General features: G+C 38.9%; 4 protein-coding genes across 6 annotated transcripts; 2 read left to right on the top strand and 2 right to left on the bottom strand.

Moving 5' to 3' along the window:
• The first annotated feature begins 3264 nt into the window (after positions 1-3264).
• Positions 3265-4870, top strand: LOC131014723 (dof zinc finger protein DOF4.6-like). Its single transcript, XM_057942797.1, has 2 exons — positions 3265-3414; positions 3897-4870. Exons 1-2 carry the CDS (start codon positions 3391-3393, stop codon positions 4695-4697), a joined length of 825 nt encoding a protein of 274 aa, XP_057798780.1. The 5' UTR covers positions 3265-3390; the 3' UTR covers positions 4698-4870.
• Positions 4871-5803: 933 nt separating this feature from the next.
• On the bottom strand, positions 5804-8394 carry LOC131019056 (uncharacterized). Its single transcript, XM_057947736.1, has 2 exons — positions 7945-8394; positions 5804-5881 (listed from the first exon to the last, which is right to left on the bottom strand). The coding sequence occupies exons 1-2, from the start codon at positions 8392-8394 to the stop codon at positions 5804-5806; spliced, it is 528 nt and encodes a 175-aa protein (XP_057803719.1).
• Positions 8395-10003: 1609 nt separating this feature from the next.
• LOC131014685 (pentatricopeptide repeat-containing protein At2g13600-like) lies at positions 10004-12547 on the top strand. The gene has a single exon (XM_057942735.1). The coding sequence runs from the start codon at positions 10004-10006 to the stop codon at positions 12503-12505; it is 2502 nt and encodes an 833-aa protein (XP_057798718.1). The 3' UTR covers positions 12506-12547.
• On the bottom strand, positions 12460-14777 carry LOC131014721 (uncharacterized). 3 transcript variants are annotated; one of them, XM_057942794.1, is made up of 6 exons: positions 14575-14777; positions 14042-14315; positions 13415-13620; positions 13063-13161; positions 12862-12935; positions 12460-12782 (listed from the first exon to the last, which is right to left on the bottom strand). In XM_057942794.1, the coding sequence occupies exons 2-6, from the start codon at positions 14313-14315 to the stop codon at positions 12557-12559; spliced, it is 879 nt and encodes a 292-aa protein (XP_057798777.1). In that variant the 5' UTR covers positions 14575-14777; the 3' UTR covers positions 12460-12556. The 3 variants fall into 3 exon arrangements, with proteins under 3 accessions (XP_057798777.1, XP_057798776.1, XP_057798775.1); XM_057942793.1 differs by having other exon boundaries at positions 14529-14762; XM_057942792.1 differs by having other exon boundaries at positions 14504-14762.
• Between the last annotated feature and the right edge of the window lie 7561 nt (positions 14778-22338).

Here is a 22338-nt window from a genome sequence, read left to right on the forward strand (position 1 = left end):
AATTTTCTATGTCAGAGTGCATAATCTTTAATTGCAACTGTAGACTGTTTTTGCATGCATTTTCTAAAGAAGAATCACATGTCAGACGTCCATATTAATGATATTTATATTTCCATTACAAACACTATCGGATTACAAGCATGTGATGGTTGATTCCTGACATAAGTACTTCATTTCGAATTTTCACTCGTGATTTTCACTCATGAAAATATCTCACACAAATTTATGTAGTAATAAATATTAGAAAACACAAGAACTTTGGAGCCACTCCCATTTTCACATAATTCTTTTAATTTTCTTAAAAACTAAATGAATGTTCTATTTTATTCACGATTTGCAATTCTGATTAAATTCGAACGACGTGGCATACATGCATATATACGAGTGGCTAATTTTCATGTCAATGTCTGATGTGTTCATTAATTGTATTTTATGGTTCAAAGTAGGAGGTTTCACCGGTGATATAATGATCATCGGTAGATTTAAGCAAAGACGAGATGAGACTTCTGTTAATTATAGAGATATACAAGAGGGGCAAAGAAGTCATAGTTTTTTATCATAATTTTTTATTGTTTCTAAAAAAAATTGCAAAAAAGGAAAAGTAGCTACAATGTGAATAAAATACTAAAAATTTACAAATTCTTTTATTTTGAACCGAAAAATTTAAATGAAAAGATTTTTTTCTAACCAATTTATGACTGAACATAATGTGGTTGAATAACATTATCGGTGTATTTCGATGAAGCACGAGGATGCCTCATAGCTTCACGTTATGTTTCAAGGGCGATACATAAAAATACATATCGGGGGACGTTTCTTATTTTTTAATTTATTTATTAGTATTTCTTAAAAATAATATACGTATTAAATACAGTCAAATATGTTTTTACTCCAAAAAATACTTCATCAACCCCACTAAAAGTGACTCATTTATTTTCGACACAAAAACTAAAGATAATTTGCACATTGAATAAAAGCAATAAGAGCATCTCCCGCCCAGAGTGGGAGAATGCCGGACCGAGCTGGCATGCTGCGCAGCGTCGTGCACTAGCGTGCCCCCAGCTCGTGCTCGAGTTTATGGATGGTGCCGGGTATAGAAGCTTTAAAATCGGATGCGTGTTGGCACGCGCTTGAATAAAAAAAATTAAAAAACTTTGAAATTCATCGACCGTTTAACACATTCTTTTTTACCGTTGTCCCAAATGGCTCTTTCCCTATTTTTTTCTTTGTATATACTACTTCTTCCCCACTTCATTTTTTCAAATCCAACACAATTCTCTCTTCTTCCCTCAATCTACTCTCTGATATCTAGTGCAAAAAATAGATTGTCAATTCTACGATTACTTGAAGAAATATGTTGAAGGCTCAGGTGTTCCTAGTTCTTCCCTGACGATGGGGTTTGCGCTTTTCTCTCAAAACTCACATATCTTCTCCTCGAGCTCTTTTCCAACCTCGACGAACCCACTGCCTATCGTTGAAGCCAAAGGCCCGAATTCGAAGTCTTCCAAACCCCGCACTGGGTACACATTCGCGAAGACAGAGCTCATTTGCATATTGTGGACGGAGGCTACCCACAACTCAATATTGGGGACGGGCCAAAAGGCTATCTAATATTGGGGAAAAATCACTCAGAGATTCAACACCAATAAACATGAAGGAGCTCGTGTTCATGAGAACATGCATATCAAATCTCACTTTCAACGCATCCAAAAAGACGTCAAAGTGTGGAAAGCGAGCTACGACAAATGCAAAGCCAATTAAAATCACTTAGCAGGCGCAAGAAATCTATGAGGCCAACAATAGAGCCCAATTCAAGCATTTCAAAGCTTGGATGATCTTGCGCGAATGTCAGCGATCCACATCTCAGGGCGAAGGGCTCCGAAGGGCAGGCCACAACAACATCTTCAGAGCCAGGTATCACAACGATTATTATAATTTTTTTAATTAATGTTGAATTTCAAATTTCAGTTATTTAAATTATTGTAATTTTTATTTTAATTAATGTAATATTTAATTTTAATTTTAATGAAATGTTAAATTTTAAAATAGAAGAGTAAAAATATGATTAAATGGATATGAAGATTATAGCGTCTATTATAGAGTCAATGCACTGGAGAGGGGAAGCGCTAAGATGTGGACCATCTTATAGCGCCCCCCATTGGAGATGCTTTAAGACCTACATCTTTTCAAAAGTTAATTATTGCCTTTTATTGAGTAAGCCACTTTTAGTAGGACATAGAAAGTACTTTTTTTCCAAAATCCTAAAATTGAAACGCGCGGCACCCCAACTCATTCATCTCTCAGACTTCTCTCACCTTTTTACAGATGCATCCACATGCCTCTCTGCCACCGCTTGGTTCGCCGCCGTCCAGGTTCGTGCCGTCGTCGTGCCTTCATCTTATGACATAACGCCATCCGCTGGGTTAATTGATGTGTCCAAGTTCGCGCCTTAGTTTGTCGAGGCGCGCTATCAGCTGGGTTGTATTAACTATTACGATAATGTTTTTATTTGCGGTATATTTGCTTAATTTTATCATGAATTAGTACTCTCTCAATCTCTCATATTTAGGCATGGAATCTTTCAACATGAGTTTTAATAAAAAGTAATTGATGGTATTCATAGTGGAGAAATGATCTCTCATTGAAAGTATAACACTGAAAAAAAGGTCTCACATTAAGAATAAAATTGTCAAATTGTGTGTGAGATAGGGTCCAAAAATAAAAAGTGCATATATTTGTGGAATGTACCAAAAAGAAAATGAATGCATAATTTAAAGGGACGAAAGAATTAGTATTTTGCTTATTTTATTGTTGAATTTTATGAATTTATAATATATATTAAAAAAATAATTAAAATGAAATTTTGATATATGTTGGCCTATTTTTCTTCTTGGGGTGTCTCATTAATATTGATCTGTTTTTATTTTTGGTAATAATTTTAAATTACAAATAATGTAATCACACACCTTTATATACTTTTGCATTATAATCTTATTCTCGTAAATATCCATATTCAAAAGAAATAGGCTAATAATAGGACAAAGGGAGTATGATTTTTTTTAAGATTGACGTATTACGTATTTCGTAGTGGAACCTATGCATATTAGGTGTATTTAACCCTAAAAATAATTAAAAAAATGATTTGTTGAGCTTAATATGGGTGACAATAATAGAAGGAATGGAAAAAAAGAAAAAAGTGGAAATGACAAAAGTAGCCCTAGGTGCGCGGGGGCAGCACACTGCAGAAAGCAAACACACACAACCGCCAAAGACAACCTCTTCAAGTAGCTTTCTTGCTTTAAGACCATCTGCTCAAAAGTGGTTGATTTCCTCTCTTTCAACACTTCCCACCTCTCACCTTTTCTCTCTCTCTCATCTTTCTTTTCTGCTATGGATACTGCTCAGTGGCCACAGGTAAAAACCCCATATAACCATGTTTTTCTCTCTACGATATCATGACCTCCTCTTTTCTAATTTTCCATTTCTTGCTTCTTGTTTTCTTGCTCTGCGTGCGTTTTCCTTTATCTAATTTTTATTCTCCCCCCCTTTTTCCTGCTCACCATTTCTAAACATCATCAAACCCCACTAATTCATCTTTTCCATTTTTCTGCGGGATTAGTTTTTTGCAGTGATCACTTTTTTTTTCTTTTTTTTTTCTTTCCACCATCTGCTAAAAAGGATCGATCAAAACCACTTTAATCTTTTTTGTTTTGTTATATGCTGTTATCATCGATGATGCTGCTACAAAAAGCTGATGAAATTTCACACCATATGTCTGTTTTCTTCTCGTTTGTCAATTCCAAAAATATTCATCAAATCTGGCCACTAAATATTCGTTTGTTTTCTAGTCGATTATCGCCTATTAAAACTGGAAGACAAAAATCAAATTATTTCAGGGTATTGGAGTTGCGAAACCTGCAATCGACAACTCAAACTCAAACTCAAGCTCAAAACCTAGCAATGGCGGTGCAGCAGCAGCAGCGGCAGAGAAGAAGCCACGGCCAGAAAAGGAGCAAGCTCTCAACTGCCCGAGATGCAATTCCACCAACACGAAATTCTGTTATTACAACAACTACAGCCTCTCGCAACCTCGTTACTTCTGCAAGACTTGTCGGAGGTACTGGACCGAAGGCGGCTCCTTGAGAAACGTGCCCGTCGGCGGCGGCTCTCGCAAGAACAAGCGCTCCTCCCCGGCGCCGCCCCCCCTCTCGGCCAAGAAGCCCCTCCCCGATCCCAATTTCTCCCCTCAAAACCCAAAGATCCAGGAAGGCCACGACCTCAATTTGGCCTATAATCCCTCCCATTACAATGCCATGTCCGAATTCGTGGCGCTGCATCAAACCCTAGGAAACCCTAATTCCGAGCGCCACCACCACCATAACATGCCGCTGATGGAGCTTCTCAAAACGGGGGGAGGGTTGAGCTCGTTCATGTCGGCTCCGATCTCCGACGCGGGGTTCCCGTCGTCGTCGGCCGGATTTCCGGCGCAGGATTTCAAGCCGAGTTTGGGGTTTTCAGTGGATGGGATGGATCAGGCGTTTGGAAATATGCAGGATCAGACGAATCAGCCCTCCAGAATTCTCTTCCCTTTCGAGGAATTGAAGCCGGTTTCGAATCACGATCAGTTTGAGCAGGAGAGAGTGCAAGGTGAGACTAATGTTTACTGGAATGGTATGCTTGCTGGTGGTTCTTGGTGATCATCATCATCATCAATCAACAACTATGGCTAAACTTGCAAGTTTTAGTCATTCATTCCTTTTTCTTTTTTCTTTTTTTAATTTATAATATCCAGTTTATTACGATGGTGAGTGTGACTTTGTCTGAAAATTTTATTTCAAACTATGATATGAATGATGAGAAGCTAACAGCAGATGATAGGTTTTGCATGTGTTCATATTTTGCTTATTTAATTATCTTCTTTTTTTTTTTCTTTGGTTGGTTGTGAAATGAAGTTTCCCACTTGCTTGTTGATGTTGGGTTTCTTGTGTTGTTGCCAGATTTGCAATTTGTGTCTTGTCAAAGTGTAAATGTCTGTATTTTTTATTTTTTTTTAGTTTTTCTGTGTAAAGTTGGAAAATATGAACTACTTTTGTGTGAAGCTTTTTTTATTTTTTGGATTAGTTATGTATAGTAGTTTTTTCTATATATATATTGTACTGGCAGTGCACATTGGCCTACAAATTTTTCATTCTTCCTATGTTTTGTTGAATCGATGTTGCAACTGCAACTTTGTCTCCAATAATGTTATCTCTCGTAGTTCGATATTGACATTAATTGTGTGGTTTTGTTCTATCTTTGATGTTCTTGGACTTGGGAATGGAAGAAACCAAATTTGGTGTCTTAAAAGAGAGTTTATTTTTGTAGCATCCCAAAATTTGTTCCCATTTTGAATGTGTCTTTTTCAATAAACCCTAATGTATATATTGTATTTTATTTTTCCAGTTTTTGTTTCTTTGGTTCAACCAAATATAGCACACATGATGATGACCCAACTATGAAATCTTGGTTTCTAGTTGTCCAAGAATGATTTCTTGGGGTGTACTATTATTCTATAATTGAAATAAATAAACAAGAGAGAGAGAGAGAGAGAGAGAGATTATTATTGTTTTGAGAAGGGGAGTGAGAAAGAATTATGAATGAATGAGATGGTTGTAGGTGCATGATTTAGTGGGATTGATGATTGATTACACCAAAGAGAGATGCAATAAATAAAAATTAAATAGGTGTTCCCTAAAGTAATAGTTGCAGTAATGGGGTGGCCTGCAGACCTCTTTATCTTTATTCTTTTCTACTGCTTTTGCTTTTACTTGTCTAACAGTTCATCACTGTCAGGTGCTTCTCCACAAACATCCATCTCCCATTTTTCAGATTCTTCCAACCACTAAACCACACATAAACACACACATGCATTATGTACATACATTCAGACATTCCTCCACTTGCCTTCTCCACAAAATTCTCCCTACACGTACTCCCACCGTCCCATCCCAACGTCCCAACGAACTTTCGTTGGGATGGTTCAAAAAAGAATGCGCACCGCATTTGTTGGGACGGAGAAAGTATTACACAAAATAATTAATAGCGCTATTAGTAATGACTCTTTCCTTTTCACCTATTTCATTAATAATAGCTTATTTTAAAAAGAAAATTATTCTATCTCACAAAAGTTATGGGCTCCATCACTATCTATTACGTTTATTTCTTTAATCACTCTTTTCTTAATAAGAGTGCTCAAAAGTGAGGAGTCATACTTAATAATGGGATGATGGGATGGAGGGAGTACTCCAATATTCTATTTGTCCACGAAATATCTTTCTAATGTTTCATTTTCTTGTATTTATATAATATCTTATTAATTCTTTTATGGATGTAATCTCACTAACTATAAATTTTTAGATTCTTATATATTTACACATATTGTTATAAATGGATCCATATAAACTCATTAACTGTCACAATTTTTTGTAATTTATGAAACCCTTTCTCTATTTACTAAATATACAATTATTTTTTCTTAAAATTTGTATTCACCTTGACAAATTCGTGAATAGAGTGAGGATTAGAAAGGTACACTAATTGTCTAATAGATGTGTGATATGGCGACGAGGAATATCTTTTTTTTTATATAAAATCACATTAAATTTAATTCATTGTATAAAAACTCTAATCATGGAGTTCAATTATAGGAAAATTGAGTTTAATTTCGAACTTTGAAATTCGAAATTTTAAAATTAAGTGGAAGGCCGGGCGAAGTAGTAGGAATATTTTGTGTGAAAGTAGGGATAGAAAGAGAAAAAGAAGAAAGTGTGTTGAGATGGGCATAAGAGCATCCGCAATGGGGTTACATGATAGCTTACATGATAGTGGGGTTTATGATGGGGGGACCACATAGTGTAAAGATGCTGCAGTGGGGTTACATGATAGCTTACATGATAGAATTAGTTTTGATTTTTTCATTTTTCATTTAAGTTTAATTTCATAAATTTAAATTACACAATTTACTTCAAATTTAAATTGCATTAAATTTTAAATTCCTAAAAATTACATAAAATTTAATAAAATAAAAACAAATACTACAAATAACTATTCCGGCCCTAGAGGTCCGAAACGTGCCCAAACATGCTCCATCAAATCATATTGGAGCGCGGCGTGCAACTGCCTATCTCGAAGAAGAGCATCTCTTTGGACATATTCCTCGAATGAAACGGGGGTTGCTCCTCCACTCTCCGTCGAGTCACTGCTAGACGCCCCATGTCCCGCGTCGTCATCTCTCCAATTGGTTGCTCCTTCACCTTCGTGCTCCACAATCATGTTGTGGAGAATGATGCAACACAGCATGATGTCCCGGAGGTGCGCCAAGTACCAATTTCGCGCGGGACTGCGAATTATTCCCCACCGTGCTTGAAGGACTCCGAAGGCACGTTCAACATCCTTCCGTGCCGATTCTTGCATCTTCTTGAACCTCGCCTCCTTCTGATTTGTCGCCATCGGTGGACTCTTGACGAAGCAACGCCACTCTGGATATATGCCGTCGCACAAGTAGTAGCCCATCTGGTAGTAGCGCTGATTCGCCTGAAAGAGCACAGGCGGGGCAGTTCCATCCAACACGTCGGCGAAGAGAGGCGACTGGTTGAGAACGTTGATGTCGTTGTTCGAACCAGCGACACCAAAAAAGGCATGCCAAATCCACAGATCGTGGGATGCAACGGCCTCCAATATCAAGGTGGGCTCTCCCTGATCCCCGCGTGTGTAGGCGCCGTGCCACGCCTTTGGGCAATTCTTCCACCCCCAATGCATACAATCAAGACTCCCGAGCATCCCGGGAAATCCGTGTCGCACCTCGTGCATCTGGGTAAGACGTGTGATGTCCTCCGGCGTTGGACGGCGTAGATAATGGGCTCCAAAAGCCCGGATGACCGCCTTGCAGAACTTCTTGAGGCATACACGCCCGGTGGAGTCGGCGACTCTGAGATACTCGTCAAAAGTATCCGCAGAGAGCCCGGTGGCTAATTGGCGGATAGCCGACGTGCATTTCTGCAACGGGGAAAGAGAGTCCCGACCTATTGCATCAGTGGTCATGTGGAAGAAAGTATCTACACCTTGAACAGCCTCCACGATGCGCAAGAAAAGCTCCTTTTGCATTCGAAAACGCCGCCGGAAAAATGTAGGTCCGTACGTCGGATTGTCGTGGAAGTAGTCTTGCATAAGACGTAGGTGGGCTTCCTCTCTATCACGGTGGACGTAAGATCGGGGACGTTTCACACGTCCCGCCTCCGGAGCCGGCTGGCCATAGATGTGAGCAAGCACTTGATTATGCAACTCTATCTCCTCCATGATCGCATTAGCTACACCGTCGGATGAATCAGACGAAGAACCGTGGTCGGATTCCGCCATTGTCGGAAGAAATCAGATGAAAGCGCTTGAAAGAGGAACAAGAATGAAAGAAATTGAAAGAAGAAGGAGAATTGTAGAGTGAAAGTGAGGAAGATGAAGGAGGAAGATGTAGTATAAAAAGAGAAGAAAAATTGAAAAAAAAAAAAAAAAACAATTCCAAACGGTCAAATTTTGATTTAAAATTCGAATTTCCGTTTTTTTTTTTTTTTTTAAAGAGGCGCGTGTAAAACACGCGCCTATATATAACCGTTTAAAGGGCTACACGATAGAACGTGTAGCCCTCGTGTAACCCGAGGCTGCAACGCTTACACGATAGAGCATTTACACGATAGGGCTATCGTGTAAGCTCTATCGTGTAAGCGTTATGGATGCTCTAAATGATAGGAGGTTTGGTGCACATGGTGAGCACTAATAATGGAAGAAAGTTGAATTTAAGGGATAAGCCCTATTGCCATTGCCATGAGATGAGAATGTATAGTGTGGTCGGCATTTGCACTTTGGTTTCGGGTAGTGGGCCCCATCGCCATATCACACACTCACTGCACCATAGTTATGCCTAATGGCTAATGCACATGAAATCGACATCAACAAAAAATGTTATTACCAATTTATAATTTAGTGGGTCGACTATAATAAAATTACTATTACCTATATTCACGATGAGGTGGAAAATAGTGATTTTCAGTTAATTTTAAAAATGTTTAAACTTAAGTATTAAAAATAAAGAATTACTATTTATCAAAAAAAATAATAACAATGCTTATTATTTTATCCAAAAAATTCACAACCAAAAACTACAAATTGATTGTGACTTCTAACTTTAAAATTTGAATTCACGGTCAATATTACTTTAGTTGTGAATTGTATAATTTTAAAACTTGAATTCATAACCTAAAAGTGCTTTTGAGTGTGAATTCGAATTTTTATACTATAATTCACAATTCAAAATACTTAGTTGTGAATTTTAAATTTTATTCTAAAATTCACAACATGAAATATATTATTGATTGTAAATATAAAGGTAAATATCATTTTAAACCTCAAACTATTTTCGCACTATCAATTATATCCCGAACTATTGAAAATGATTTTTTAAACTTTGAACTATCAATTTTGTATCAACTGTACCTTTAATCCATTTTTCATCATTTGAATTTTTAATTAGTAAGGCATATAGTCACGTCGTTTTATATATTGTATGTCAAAAAAATAATAATTCTAAATACATCGTGGCATTCGGTGAGTCACGTCACATTTTTAAAGCTAAAAAAATGAACGAATGATATAATTGATACAAAATTGATAGTTCAAGGTTTAAAAATTATTTTCAATAATTCGAGATATAATTGATAGTGCGAAAATAATTTGAGGTTTAAAGTGATATTTACCTAAAATATAATAACATCATCAATATAAAAGCGCACTTACAAATTTGGACTGTATTTTTTTTTTGCGATATCCTCGAATGTTATTTGTTCTTGGACAATCAATTTCCCCAACTGCATTTTTACGTGTCGCTTTTAAAATTAGTTATCCACACAGAGAGTGCAAACGTTACGGTCTAAAACTGGAATTCAAAAATAGTACTCTCAAACCACTGTCCACATAAATGATTTCACAGTTTCAACCTGTAATCAACACGCCGCCATCAACCACTTCAAATCGCGCTGAGCTCAGAATAGACAAGCACCGACGAAACCAATCCGTTTCTCAAGTTTTCCATTTCCTCAACGGCGGGCCAAATTCCACCGCCTACGCGGCGGCGCTCGACTCCTGCACCTGCCCCAAGTTCGGCAAACAGCTGCACGCTCACTTGCTCAAAAATGGGTTTCACGGGCGTGAGTTCGTCGAGGCCAAGCTACTTCAAATGTATGGCAAACGTGGTTGCGTGGACGATGCAGTTCAGGTGTTCGACAAAATGCCCGACCGAAACCTATACACATACACTGCAATTCTCAATGTGCTTCTGGATAACGGGCTGTTTCAGGAAGCACTGTTGCATTTCGACAGATTGCTTTTCGAGGATGTCGAGCTGGAGTTTTTCGTTTTCCCGGTGGCTTTCAAGATTTGTGTTGGCTATGGCGGGGTTGAGTTGGGGAAGCAGCTGCAGGCGATAGCCACCAAGGCCGGAGTTCTACCGCATCTTTACGTGGGGAACGCGTTGATTGACATGTATGGAAAATGCGGGAGCTTGAACTATGCTGAGAAGGTTTTCAGTCACATGGTGGAAAGGGATTGCGTTTCTTGGAATTCTATGGTTACAGCTTGCACTGCTAATGGGAGGGTGTTAAAGGCATTGAAGTTTATGGAGGATATGTTGGGGAAGAAGGAATTAAATCCAAATTTCGTTTCGTGGAGCGCATTGATTGGTGGATTTGCTCAGAACGGGTACGATGAGGAGGCAGTGGAGATGCTGCACAAGATGACAAGTGCAGGATTCGAGCCGAATGCAAGGATACTAGCAAGTGTTCTTCCTGCCTGCGCGAGGCTGAGGGAGATGAGGTTAGGGAAGGAGATGTACGGATACATCACGAGGCGTGGATTCATGTCCAGCCCATACGTTGTCAACGGATTGATAGATCTGTTTCGGAGGTGTGGAGCCATGGAGAATGCTCTCAGCATCTTCTCAAAATGCTCGTCGAGAGACGCGGTGTCTTTCAACACCATGATTGCAGGATACTGCGAAAACGGGGAGATTCTCAAGGCCAGGGAGCTTTTTGATATGATGGAGTCAAAGGACTTGATCTCATGGAACTCCATGATCTCGGGTTATGCAGATAACTCAATATTCGACGAGGCTTTAGGTTTACTTATAGATTTGATGAAGAAAGGGGAGATCAAACCTGATTCATTCACCTTAGGCAGTGCTCTTGGTGCTTGCGCAGAGATGGGGTCTCTGAGGCTGGGGAGATCGATACATTCATACTGTGTCGTGAGAGGGCTGGAGTCGAGTCTCTTCGTTGGTGGCGCTCTCGTCAGCATGTATTGCCAGTGCCACGATATGGAAGCTGCAGAGAAAGTGATGCAGAAGGTGGAAGATAGGGATATAGTTATATGGAATGCTTTGCTCTCTGGCTATGCTCGTTGCAACGAATTGCAGAGCATACAGCGCGTTCTTGGACGCATGAGAGATGATGGATTTGAACCGGATGTGTACACGTGGAACGGGATCATAGCAGGATATGTGGAGAATGGGCACCATGAGATGGCTCTGCAGCTATTTTCTCAACTGCAGAGTTCAAATTTGAGGGCTGATATCTACACAGTTGGAATAGTGATACCAGCCTGCTCGAGGCTGGCTAGTGTTGAGAGAGGTAAGCAGGTTCATGCTTACGCGATCAGATGTGGATTCGAGAAGGATTTGTACATCAGAGCTGCGCTCGTGGACATGTACGCAAAGTGTGGAGCGATGAAGTATACTGAATCCGTGCACGAAGGGACGCGGAGCTGTGATCTGGTGACTCAGAACGCAATGCTGAATGCATACGCGATGCATGGATATGGTGAGGAAGGGATAGGTTTCTTCAGAGAGATGGTGGCTCGTGGCTTGAAACCGGACCACGTGACTTTCCTAGCAGTTCTATCTTCGTGTGTGCATGCAGGTGCAGTGGAGGCTGGGCAGGAGTTCTATGATATGATGGGATGTTACGGTGTGGCACCGACGTTGAAGCACTATACGTGCATGGTCGACCTACTGAGCCGGGCAGGGAAGCTGGAGCGAGCATACGAGATGGTTGAGAGGATGCCATTAGAGCCCGATTCAGTGATCTGGGGCGCCTTGCTTGCTGGATGCATCATGCACGGGGAAGTCGCTCTGGGTGAAAAGGCAGCACGCGAGCTCATGAGGTTGGAGCCGGGGAACTCAGGGCACTATGTGATGCTGGCGAATTTGTACGCTTCAACGGGGAGATGGCGTGAGCTGAGAAGAATACGACATCTGATGAAGGATGAAGAGATGCAGAAGACACCGGGGTGTAGTTGGATCGAGGATAGAGATGAAACTCATGTGTTCATGGCATGGGACAGATCACATAAGAGATCTAGAGAAATTTATGAGATGTTGGATAATCTAACAGTACAAATGAGATTGATTGGAACATGTTTGATGTAAATCTTCTGTACAATAATGTAAAAAAACCTCTCCATTTTTTGAGTTTTCTGCTCAATAAAGATCGATTGACTCGAGCACCCTTCGGGCTTGAATTTGCAAAGCTGTCAATCTTTGCTCCGGATCCAGAGTTGATCCAAACTGACTTGCCGCCCATATTAAGGAGGCGGATTTTTCGCCTAGGTATTGCCTTATTTCGTCGTGTATAGTCATCATCGGGGGTGTCTCCCGTCCGTTGACATGCCCGATAAGTAGCAACAGAAACTCACCGCATTTCAACCTGATCAGATCACGCGATGATAAAATCATGCAACGATAAAACATGATGGAGTTTCAATGAGTCAAGACAAAAAGGATACCTTAGATTTTCCTCTACCTGTGTATCTTTTATAAGAAGAGCAACTTCCTCTATGCCATTGCATGCTTCAAAATCCTGACATGCAAGTAAATCGGGCAACCATGTGAGCTAAGCTTTAGAAACACACGATATTCAGTGCAAAGTGTTTTCCTGAGGTACATAAATTAGCCTGCTACCAAATGTATCTTGCCCAAGACATTACCATTTGATTGGAAGACGAATCTAGCATGATTGCAACCAAAGCGTCGAGGCATGCACCTTGCTCAACTACTCCACGAGTTGACAAGATATTCATCAGAACCTACCAAACATCAATGGAAGCAGAAATCTTGCATTAGCAAAAGCATCCCAGATATATAGTATACAAGGATCAAAACTTTAAGCAGATTGCAGAATTTTAAGAATGACATCTAAAATCGTCAACAAGCGAAGCAAATGTGTATAAATAACTGTTAATAGGCTGAAACGCTTCAACCAACTCCTATGAATATACCATGCTGATACTGAGAAGTTGCCATTAATCAGACACAATACAAACGTTTCCATAAACATACCGTAATTGCCTTGTGTTGATGAGCCAAGATTGTACTCTCACGATGAAGAAGACAACAGCCTTCAAGAACTCGTAGTGCAACAGCCACTTCAGCATCCGTAGCCGGGCTGCTAATCTTCATAGGTTCCACAGAGAATATGTGATCCAAATTAGTTACCGACTGGTCCTCAACGTCTTTAAGACTGTGTTGAAACAGAACTGGCACCACTGTTACACGAAAATCTAATCGTCATCGTATTTAGTTTACAAGACAAGGACGAAACAAGTTGAGACACATCTACACAACATTCGACCAACACTGAAGATATAAGAGGCGATGCTAAGTATAAAGTCCAACGGATGTAAGAGCTGAGTGTTTATGAAATACATTACTCCATTCAATCTTGAAATCGAGTTTTGCTTAACACATTAAACAATGCTTGCTAGCAATTAACGAGTTAAACAAAGAATGGGGTAAAATTCAGCATTAAACTCCTATTACATTGCAAATCCACATAAGCACAACCTACTCGAGCTTGCTAGCAATCAACGAGACAAGCAAAGAATTGGGCAAAATTCAGCATAAAACCCTAACTACATTGCAAATCCACATAAACAGTGCATTAATGAATTGAAGAGTTAAAAGAACCTTGGAGTGCGGGAATGGATTGGGAGTGGCAAAAGAGATTGATGGTGTCATCGGATTGAGCAAGGGATCGGAGGAACTTGAGAATGCTGCGGAGTCCGCGGATTCGGAGGAAGGAGAACTCTGCTCGTGCCTCGCGTAAGCCGGTGCGGAGGGCGAGGGTGACCTCGCGATACAGCCGCTGCTTGTCCAGCGATTTCACCAGCTCCACAACCGGCGACTGCTGTTCCGCGTCCGCCTTCACGGCCTCGCTCCAAAACGCCTTCTTCAGGTACATCTATTGCCACATTCGGTTTAGTTTTATAATTTCTAAGCCAATAAGAAATCAGGGGAAATTGCAATTTCTCAAGGACAATATGCAATTGAATCGAGAACAACGAAATCCCACGGAATATATCAGATTTGAATCAAAACGCATACATCGATAAATAAATTTGCAAAAATTCAATTAAAACGGAATAATACATGAGAGCTGAAAGCTTAATCCCACCAAAAAGACAGGAAATTCTTCATCTTCAAGATAATAAGATGATTACCCCGAAATCAGCACCACAACACGCGCAAGCTTTCAGTCGAGAAATGAGAATCCCAACGGGAAAATCCAAGGATCTGAAGAAGACAGCGGTGGATCAAGAGCGAAATACGAGCATAGTAAAAAATAAAAACAATTGAAAGGTATGGATTGGGAAAGAGTTGTAAAACAGTGTTGTTTTAAGAGAAGTATTTCTTTTTATAGAAGTACTCCCTCCGTCCACCAATCAACTATTCATTTGATGGTGGGCACGGAAACTAAGAAAATTGAAAAATGTGGTGTAAATGACTAAAAGGGTAGTGTTAATATATTTTGATTACTTTTACTAATCTTTCATTAGAACATTATTTTAATGCCTTGACTTATTAAAATGTTCCTTTTTTTTATAAACTATTTCTTTCTTTCTTTTTTTACTCTTTAATTAAATAAACTGAAAACTGGAAAATAAATAAACTGAAAATTCGAAAATAAATAAATAAATAAACTGAAAAATCAGAAAATAAATAAACTGGAAATTAATAAACTGAAATTTCGAAAATAAATAAATTAAAAACTGGAAAATAATTTTTTTAGAAAATAAATAAACTTAAAGTTCGAAAATAAATAAATAAACTGAAAATTTGAAAATAAATAAATGAATAAACTGAAAATTCAGAAAATAAATAAACTGGAAATAAATAAATAAATAAATAAACTGAAAATTCGAAAATAAATAATTAAATTAAAATCTGAAAAATTATTTTTTTAGAAAATAAATGAACTGGAATTAAATAAATAAATAAACTGAAAATTCGAAAATAAATAAATAAATAAATTAAAATCTGAAAAAAATATTTTTTTTAGAAAATAAATAAGCTTAAAGTTCAAAAAAATAAATAAACTGAAAAATCGAAAATAAATTAATTAATTAAAATCTGAAAAATTATTATTTTTAGAAAATAAATAAACTTAAAGTTCGAAAATAGATAAATAAACTGAAAATTCTGAAAATAAATAAACTGAAAATTCAGAAAATAAATAAAATGGAATTAAATAAATAAATAAACTGAAAATTTGAAAATAAATAAATAAATAAACTGAAAATTCAGAAAATAAATAAATAAACTTAAAATTCGAAAATAAATAAATTGGAAATAAATAAATAAATAAATAAACTGAAAATTTGAAAATAAATAAATAAATTAATTAAAATCTGAAAAATTATTTTTTTTAGAAAACAAATAAACTTAAAGTTCGAAAATAAATAAATAAACTGAAAATTCAGAAAATAAATAAATTGGAAATAAATAAATAAACTGAAAATTTGAAAATAAATAAATTAATAAACTGAAAATAAATAAAATAAATAAAATGGAATTAAATAAATCAATAAACTAAAAATTCGAAAATAAATAAACTGGAAATAAATAAATGAATAAATAAACTGGAATTAAATTTTTTAGAAGATAAATAAATAAAGTGAAAACTGAAAAATAAATAAATAAACTAAATATTTTAAAATAAATAAACTGAAAATTCAGAAAATAAATAAACTGGAAATAAATAAATGAATAAATAAACTGGAATTAAAATTTTCATAAAATAAATAAATAAATAAACTGAAAACTGAAAAATAAATAAACTGAAAATTCGAAAATAAATCAACCGAAAATTTAGAAAATAAATAAACTGGAAATAAATAAATGAATAAATAAACTGAAAATTGAAAAATAAATAATCTGGAATTAAAATTTTCAGAAAATAAATAAATAAATCAACTGAAAACTGGAAATTAAATTTTTTAGAAAATAAATAAACTGAAAATTCGAAAATAAATAAATAAATATACTGAAAATTACGAAAATAAATAAATTGGAAATAAAATTTTCAGGACATAAATAAACTGGAAATTTAAAATATCCTACTCCATTTTTTTTTTATTAAATTGAGGTTTTATATAAAAAGAAAAAGAAAAAAGCCTTTGAAAGCACAGTAATGCAGACTAGAGGCATGAGACTCGGAAAGGAGCTCGTCAAACAGGAAACAAAGCAATAAGCGATTTAAAAACCATTCAAAAAATCGTCCACCTCCATTTCGTCCGACCAACGGCCTGTGGCGATATTATTCATAACACGCAAACTAGCACTTCCGCTATGATCAATGACGAAGTCCCTCGGCTTCTGACCCATTTCCTCCGCATTTCTGAGGCGGTTTTTTATGCTATCTTCCTGATTCTGTGGAACGCGCGGACGTTCCATACCTTTTGGAGGACGTCCCCGTCGCTTAGGCGGTGCTTGCTCAACAAGCATTTGCATTCCTTGGCTAACCTGCGCCTCTAACCGACTGATACGACTATCAATATCTTCTGGAGCAGTAGTGTGCGAGTCTTTGCTTTGCCCACCCAAATCACCATCCAGTTTTTTAGCCTGGTGACCAACCAACTCTCCAGCTTGCTCAGAATTGCGAGCTTCATCCAAATCAGCAGCAGCCGTAACAATCTCAGTCGGATCCCCAGCCGGCGTCTCCATCTCAATTTCCTCGTCCACCTCGTCCTCACTACCAGTCGTCTTATGAAGCTCCTGATCAACCGAAACCAACACCGCTGCCTCCGGCTCGTATAACGCTCTCTCCTCAGAGCCATGATCGTCAACCCTCTTGGAATCCAGAACTGGGTTACTGCCAGCCATCTCATGGCCTTCATTCTGGAAATAATGCTGCTGCACCCCCGTCGCCAAATGGCCTAAACTAGAAGTGTTCTGCTGTTCCCCCGTTGTTTGCACGATTGGGACAACCGCCTTCTTGCCCTGCTCCACAATGTGCCATTGTTTATGAGTCACCACACCAGACTGATTGTTAGGAGCAGCCGTCAGATTTTCCTGAATAGCTACCGGCTCCACACATCTTTTTTTTCGACATGTTTCTTGAGAATGCCCAGTTATTTTGCAACGACGACAGTAAAGAGGCAAATTTTCAAAGACAAATTCAACATGGAATGATGTATCCTCACCATCAATTAAAAGAGTAGAAGGTAGATTTTGCGACATATCGATTTCCACAAGGATTCTAGCGAATTGTCCGAAGTCACGTCGTGCCGACGCTCCATCGATCTTTAAGGGGTGACCCAAATATCTGCCAATTCCAGAAATAACCTGTGGGTTCCAGTATTCTATCGGCAGATAGTGTATGCGAACCCAAACGTCCGCCAAAGGGGAATTCTCTTTGAAAGGATCAAAATTTCGAGTCCATTCACGGAGTCAGAGGAGCCCTTTTGAGAGCTCCCAAACTGCCTTTCCCTTTGCTGTAGCCTTATCTTCAGCCGTAGTAAATCGGAGAGTGAAAAAACCTTTTCCCAAAGGAATTAGTTGCCAATCAGAGGCTAAACTCCATAATCTCTGAAGTTCCCACTTTAGTTCCATAGTTGATCTCGGTTTGTCTCCTTTCTGAAGAAACAAACGTCCTGTCAAAGCAAATTCAAAGGCCTTAATCTCCTCAAGATATAGATCCTTCGGTATTTTGAGGGAGAACTGATCGCCCTCCTTAGTAGGCCGCAGATCATGAAAAATGTGAGCAGCCAAATCCTGTATTTTCACCGACTTCTTGCCAGTAGCCTCCGCATAAGAAACTCTATTCTTAGGGGAGATGCTAACGATGTCGGAATAAGTGAGAATCTGGGTGGGTTGGTTATCTGTCAGATTTGAAGAATTACCAGTAGATCGCATTCCGACGGCAACCGCGTCGGAATCAGTACCCGACTCCCTGGGAGGCAGACGCATACCATGGGAGAGATCATGTTTAGTTCGAACAGCAAAGTTGGAAGAAACCGGGGGAAGGTTAAGACCCCCCTTGTCTCGACCGATGATCGGCGAACTGGTGGCCATCCGCCGGAAGGGTAAGCCGGAAGTCCTCCTTTGCGGTGGGCAGGTGACGGCTTCCCCGTTGCTGGGTGCGGTGGCCGTGAGATTGAGAGCTGGGAGCCGCGGTGCAGTCGCGCAGCTGAGATCGGCGAGAGACAGTCGCGCAGCGAGCTCCGAGATCTGGGGCAGGCGGCAGCGCGTCTCAGCGGCTGTCGCTGCTCCTCCGGCGCGGTCAACGACCGGTGCAGATCTCTCCTCTCTTGCTGGCTGCTGCAACGGGCCGTAGGTGGAGACGACGCCGACTGCTGCTGCTGCTCAACGGAGATCTGCTCACGGAACGCCGGCTGCTGCAACTCCTTTGCTGGTCACGGCGGCTGCTGCTCACGGAACGCCTGCTGCTGCTCACGGAGGAGGTCGGAACCTGCTGCACCGGAGGCTCTACCTGGTCGAAGCCACCGAGAACGTCGGCAACGGAGGTGTGCCGGTCAACGTGAGTTAATTCGCAGGTTTGAAACCCATCTAGGTGATTCCACCGAGAGAGAAAAGTCTACTCCTCAAATATCCTACTCCATTTAATTAACATCAAAATTGGATTAAGTAGACAAGTAATGGTAGAGTGTGGTGGGTCCAATTGGTAAAGTGTAGTAATTTAAAAAGTAAGGGAGGGTATATATGTCCAAAAAGCAGAGTAGGTAGTTAATTGGTGGACAAAATTTTAGAGGCAAATGGGTAGTTGATTGGTGGACGGAGGGAGTATATTGTTTTTTAAAAATTATTGCTGCAAAAATTCATCTTGGAGAGGGAAGAAGGAAAATTCAAAGGATTTAGTATTTTATTTTTAGGTACATTTGGTAGTAGTATATTGTACCTCACACAAAAGTAAGCACTACTTTGCTTGAAAGATGAAAATTGAAAACGCCTCATTCTGATTAGATATATACTAGTGCGCAACCCGTCGAAATTCGACGGGAAATTATTTTAACTTATTATATAAATTATTTTTAAATTTATTTAATTTAAGGTAATATAGTTGAAATTATATTAATTTGAATCATATTCCTCAATTAAATGTTAACCTTTTGTTAGAATAATAAATATTTTTTTATGTAGATTTTTATTTAATAATATTTTAAAAATGTATCGATATTGAAAATTTTATTTCATTTGAGCATCATCTCGTCTGAACCTTGTAGGATCATATCATAATCTAAATTTCGGAAGACGACAACTAACGTTTGAACATCAGACTTTTGAGTATCATCTCGTTTAGACCTTAAAATACAAAAAATGAACTTTTATGCGTCAAGTTTTTTTAACATCACTATCTGAAGCTTTAAAAATCAAAATTGACTTGTGAGATTGTATGATTTGGAGCTTCTAACATCATAACTAACTTGTAAACATCATTTTGTATGGAACTTGAAAAAATCTTGACAAACTTTTATGCATTATTAGTTCTAAATATTATAATTGGGTTCCAAGAATCATCTCGTTTGGAGTTTAAAAAAACAAATTTAACTTGTGAGTATTATCTCATTTGAACTTTGAATGACCACAATTAAGTTACAAGAATTATCTTGTGTGTAGCTTTAAAGATCATTATCATCTTTAGCTTGTAAGATCATAACTAACTTCTAAACATCATCTTATATGCATCTTGAGAAATATTGACAATTTTTTGTGCATTATTTCATGTGGAGCTTGAAATATCATAATTGAGTTTCGAGCATCATTTCGTTTGAAATTTGAAAGAATAAAATGGACTCATGAACATTAATTATCTTCAAATCTTGAGTTTCGAGCATCATTCCGTCTGAAAATTGAAAAAATAAAATTGACTTGTGAACATGATGCAGCCCGAACAGAGCCAAGCTCGCGCCAGAGCAGAGCAGCGGAACCGAGCAGAGCAGCGGAGCCGAGCAGAGCAGCGGAGCCGAGCAGAGCAGCGAAACCGAGCAGAGCAGCGGATCCGAGTAGAGGAATCGTCCCGAGCAGAGGAATCGTCCCGACAGAGGAACCTCGGCTTTGCCAGAGGAATCGTCCCGAGCAGAGGAATCGTCCCGACAGAGGAACCTCGGCTTTGCCAGAGCAGATGAATCGTCCCGACAGAGCGAACTTCCAGAACAAAGCAGAGCGGACGTGCAGAGCAGAGCGTACATAGCTGGATTTCTCGCTAGGGTTATTTTAGCTTGCTGATCAAGTTTCTTTTGTTTCCTTGTTTTTAAGTTTCCTTGTTTTTACGTTATTTCCTTCTTTAGATTAGGGTTTTAGTTTGCCTATATATATGGCTACATGTGAACGAAAAACCTAACTAATTTTGATATATGATATTTGTGAGTTAATCTCTCTTGAGAACTATGAGTTCTTCCTGAATTTTGCCCAAGCAAATTCAACTTATCGGCGTATCGGCGAGTTCATCATCCATCGCCGTGTGTCATTCAACGTCTCCGAGTTGCTGCACCGATCACATCGTTGGGGTCTAGAGATCCGTTCTTTAGGAAACTACGTAGATTAGGTCAGGGGTTTTGGGACAAACTTCCACCCTTTATCTTTACTTTATTTCTCGTTTCAAGTCTTCCGCGCGTATTTATTTGTTCTTTCCGGTGAAGTTCAAGAGGTTACCGGCGAGGTTCATATCATTTGGTCGGCGGAGGTTCATATCATCTGGTATCAGTTTTTCAGGTTTCGTAAGGGTCAAAATTTCTAGGGTTTTATCAGTTGGTGTTTGGCAGCGTTTCGTATCCAGGGAAGCTGTCCATGCCTCCATTCCAAGGGAGGAACGATCCAGACCTATATCTTGAGTGGGAGAAAAATTTTGTGCCTTATTATGCAAACATCTAAATCAATGACCGGACTCGTTTATAATTTACATATACGTGCATGTCTCAATTCAAACTTATTTTAAAATTAATTTTATTGAAAATTAAGAATATAAATATTATATATATATATATATATATATATTCATACAATACAATATATTGCAACATATACATATAATATGTACGCTATTGAGAAATATAAAATTAATACTCCCTCCGTCCCATTATTTATGGGACAAACACTGTTGGGCACGGAGATTAAGAAGAGTAGAATTAAGGGAATTAGATGTGTAGTGTTATTTTAATTAAAACACACACACAGTCACACACACTCCCTCTCTGCCTCACCGGTACACGCCGGCGCCGGCGAGCGCCACCTCGTCGGCTCCTCTCCGTCCCCACCCCCTCCCCGTCCTCTCTCTCCCTTCCCTCTCTCCATAGCAGAAACGAAAATTGCAGAAATTAAAAATTAAATCAAAGAAATTAAATCGAACAAGTTTCAAAATTGCAGAAACAAGTTTCAAAATTGCAAGTTTCAAACAAGTTTCAAAATTGCAGAAACCAAAATTAAATCGAAGAAATTGCAGAATTAAATCAAAGTTCCAAACAAGTTTCAAACAAGTTTCAAAATTGCAGAAACCAAATCGAAGAAATTCCAAACAAGTTTCAAAATTAAATCCCCAAATCGGAGCCCTATATTCTCAAATCCACGGCCTCCTCTCGAATCCACAAATCGGAACCCTAGAGGAGGGCGGCGCGCTGGAGGAAGGAGAAGATGGACGGCGGACGTGGACGACGTGGAAGGACGACGCGGGATGAAGGAGAAGATGAACGGCGCGCTGGAGGAAGGAGAAGATGAACGGCGCGCCTCTTCTTCTTGTCGGCGGCGCCGCCCTCCTTCGGCGACGCGGGTGCGACCGGGCGGTGGGGGGCGCGAGGGCGGTGGTGGCGGTGGAGGCGACGGGCGGTGGTGTTTGAAGAGAGAAGGGAAGCAGGCGGCGATTGGTAAGGGGGAAGGAGAGAGAGTGAGAATAGAGTTATGATTTATTTAAGGATAATTAGGGACTATTTTAATGCTTAATTCATCCCTTATTTTTGCCTAAAATAAAAATG

The sequence above is a fragment of the Salvia miltiorrhiza genome, chromosome 3 (assembly GCF_028751815.1).
Source record: "Salvia miltiorrhiza cultivar Shanhuang (shh) chromosome 3, IMPLAD_Smil_shh, whole genome shotgun sequence".
NCBI lineage: Eukaryota > Viridiplantae > Streptophyta > Magnoliopsida > Lamiales > Lamiaceae > Salvia > Salvia miltiorrhiza.

Excerpts from the sequence above, each read along its gene's own strand:
- LOC131014723 (XM_057942797.1), top strand. The coding sequence starts at position 3,391 with ATGGATACTGCTCAGTGGCCACAG. Across the intron at positions 3,415-3,896 it reads ATACTGCTCAGTGGCCACAG|GGTATTGGAGTTGCGAAACC; the intron begins GTAAAAACCCCA and ends AAATTATTTCAG.
- LOC131019056 (XM_057947736.1), bottom strand. The coding sequence starts at position 8,394 with ATGGCGGAATCCGACCACGGTTCTTCGTCTGATTCATCCGACGGTGTA. Across the intron at positions 5,882-7,944 it reads TCGCCGACTCCACCGGGCGT|TGGTTGGAAGAATCTGAAAA; the intron begins GTATGCCTCAAG and ends TGTGTGGTTTAG.
- LOC131014685 (XM_057942735.1), top strand. The coding sequence starts at position 10,004 with ATGATTTCACAGTTTCAACCTGTAATCAACACGCCGCCATCAACCACT.
- LOC131014721 (XM_057942794.1), bottom strand. The coding sequence starts at position 14,315 with ATGTACCTGAAGAAGGCGTTTTGGAGCGAGGCCGTGAAGGCGGACGCG. Across the intron at positions 13,162-13,414 it reads ATCAACACAAGGCAATTACG|GTTCTGATGAATATCTTGTC; the intron begins GTATGTTTATGG and ends GATGTTTGGTAG. Across the intron at positions 12,783-12,861 it reads CAGGTAGAGGAAAATCTAAG|GTTGAAATGCGGTGAGTTTC; the intron begins GTATCCTTTTTG and ends TGATCTGATCAG.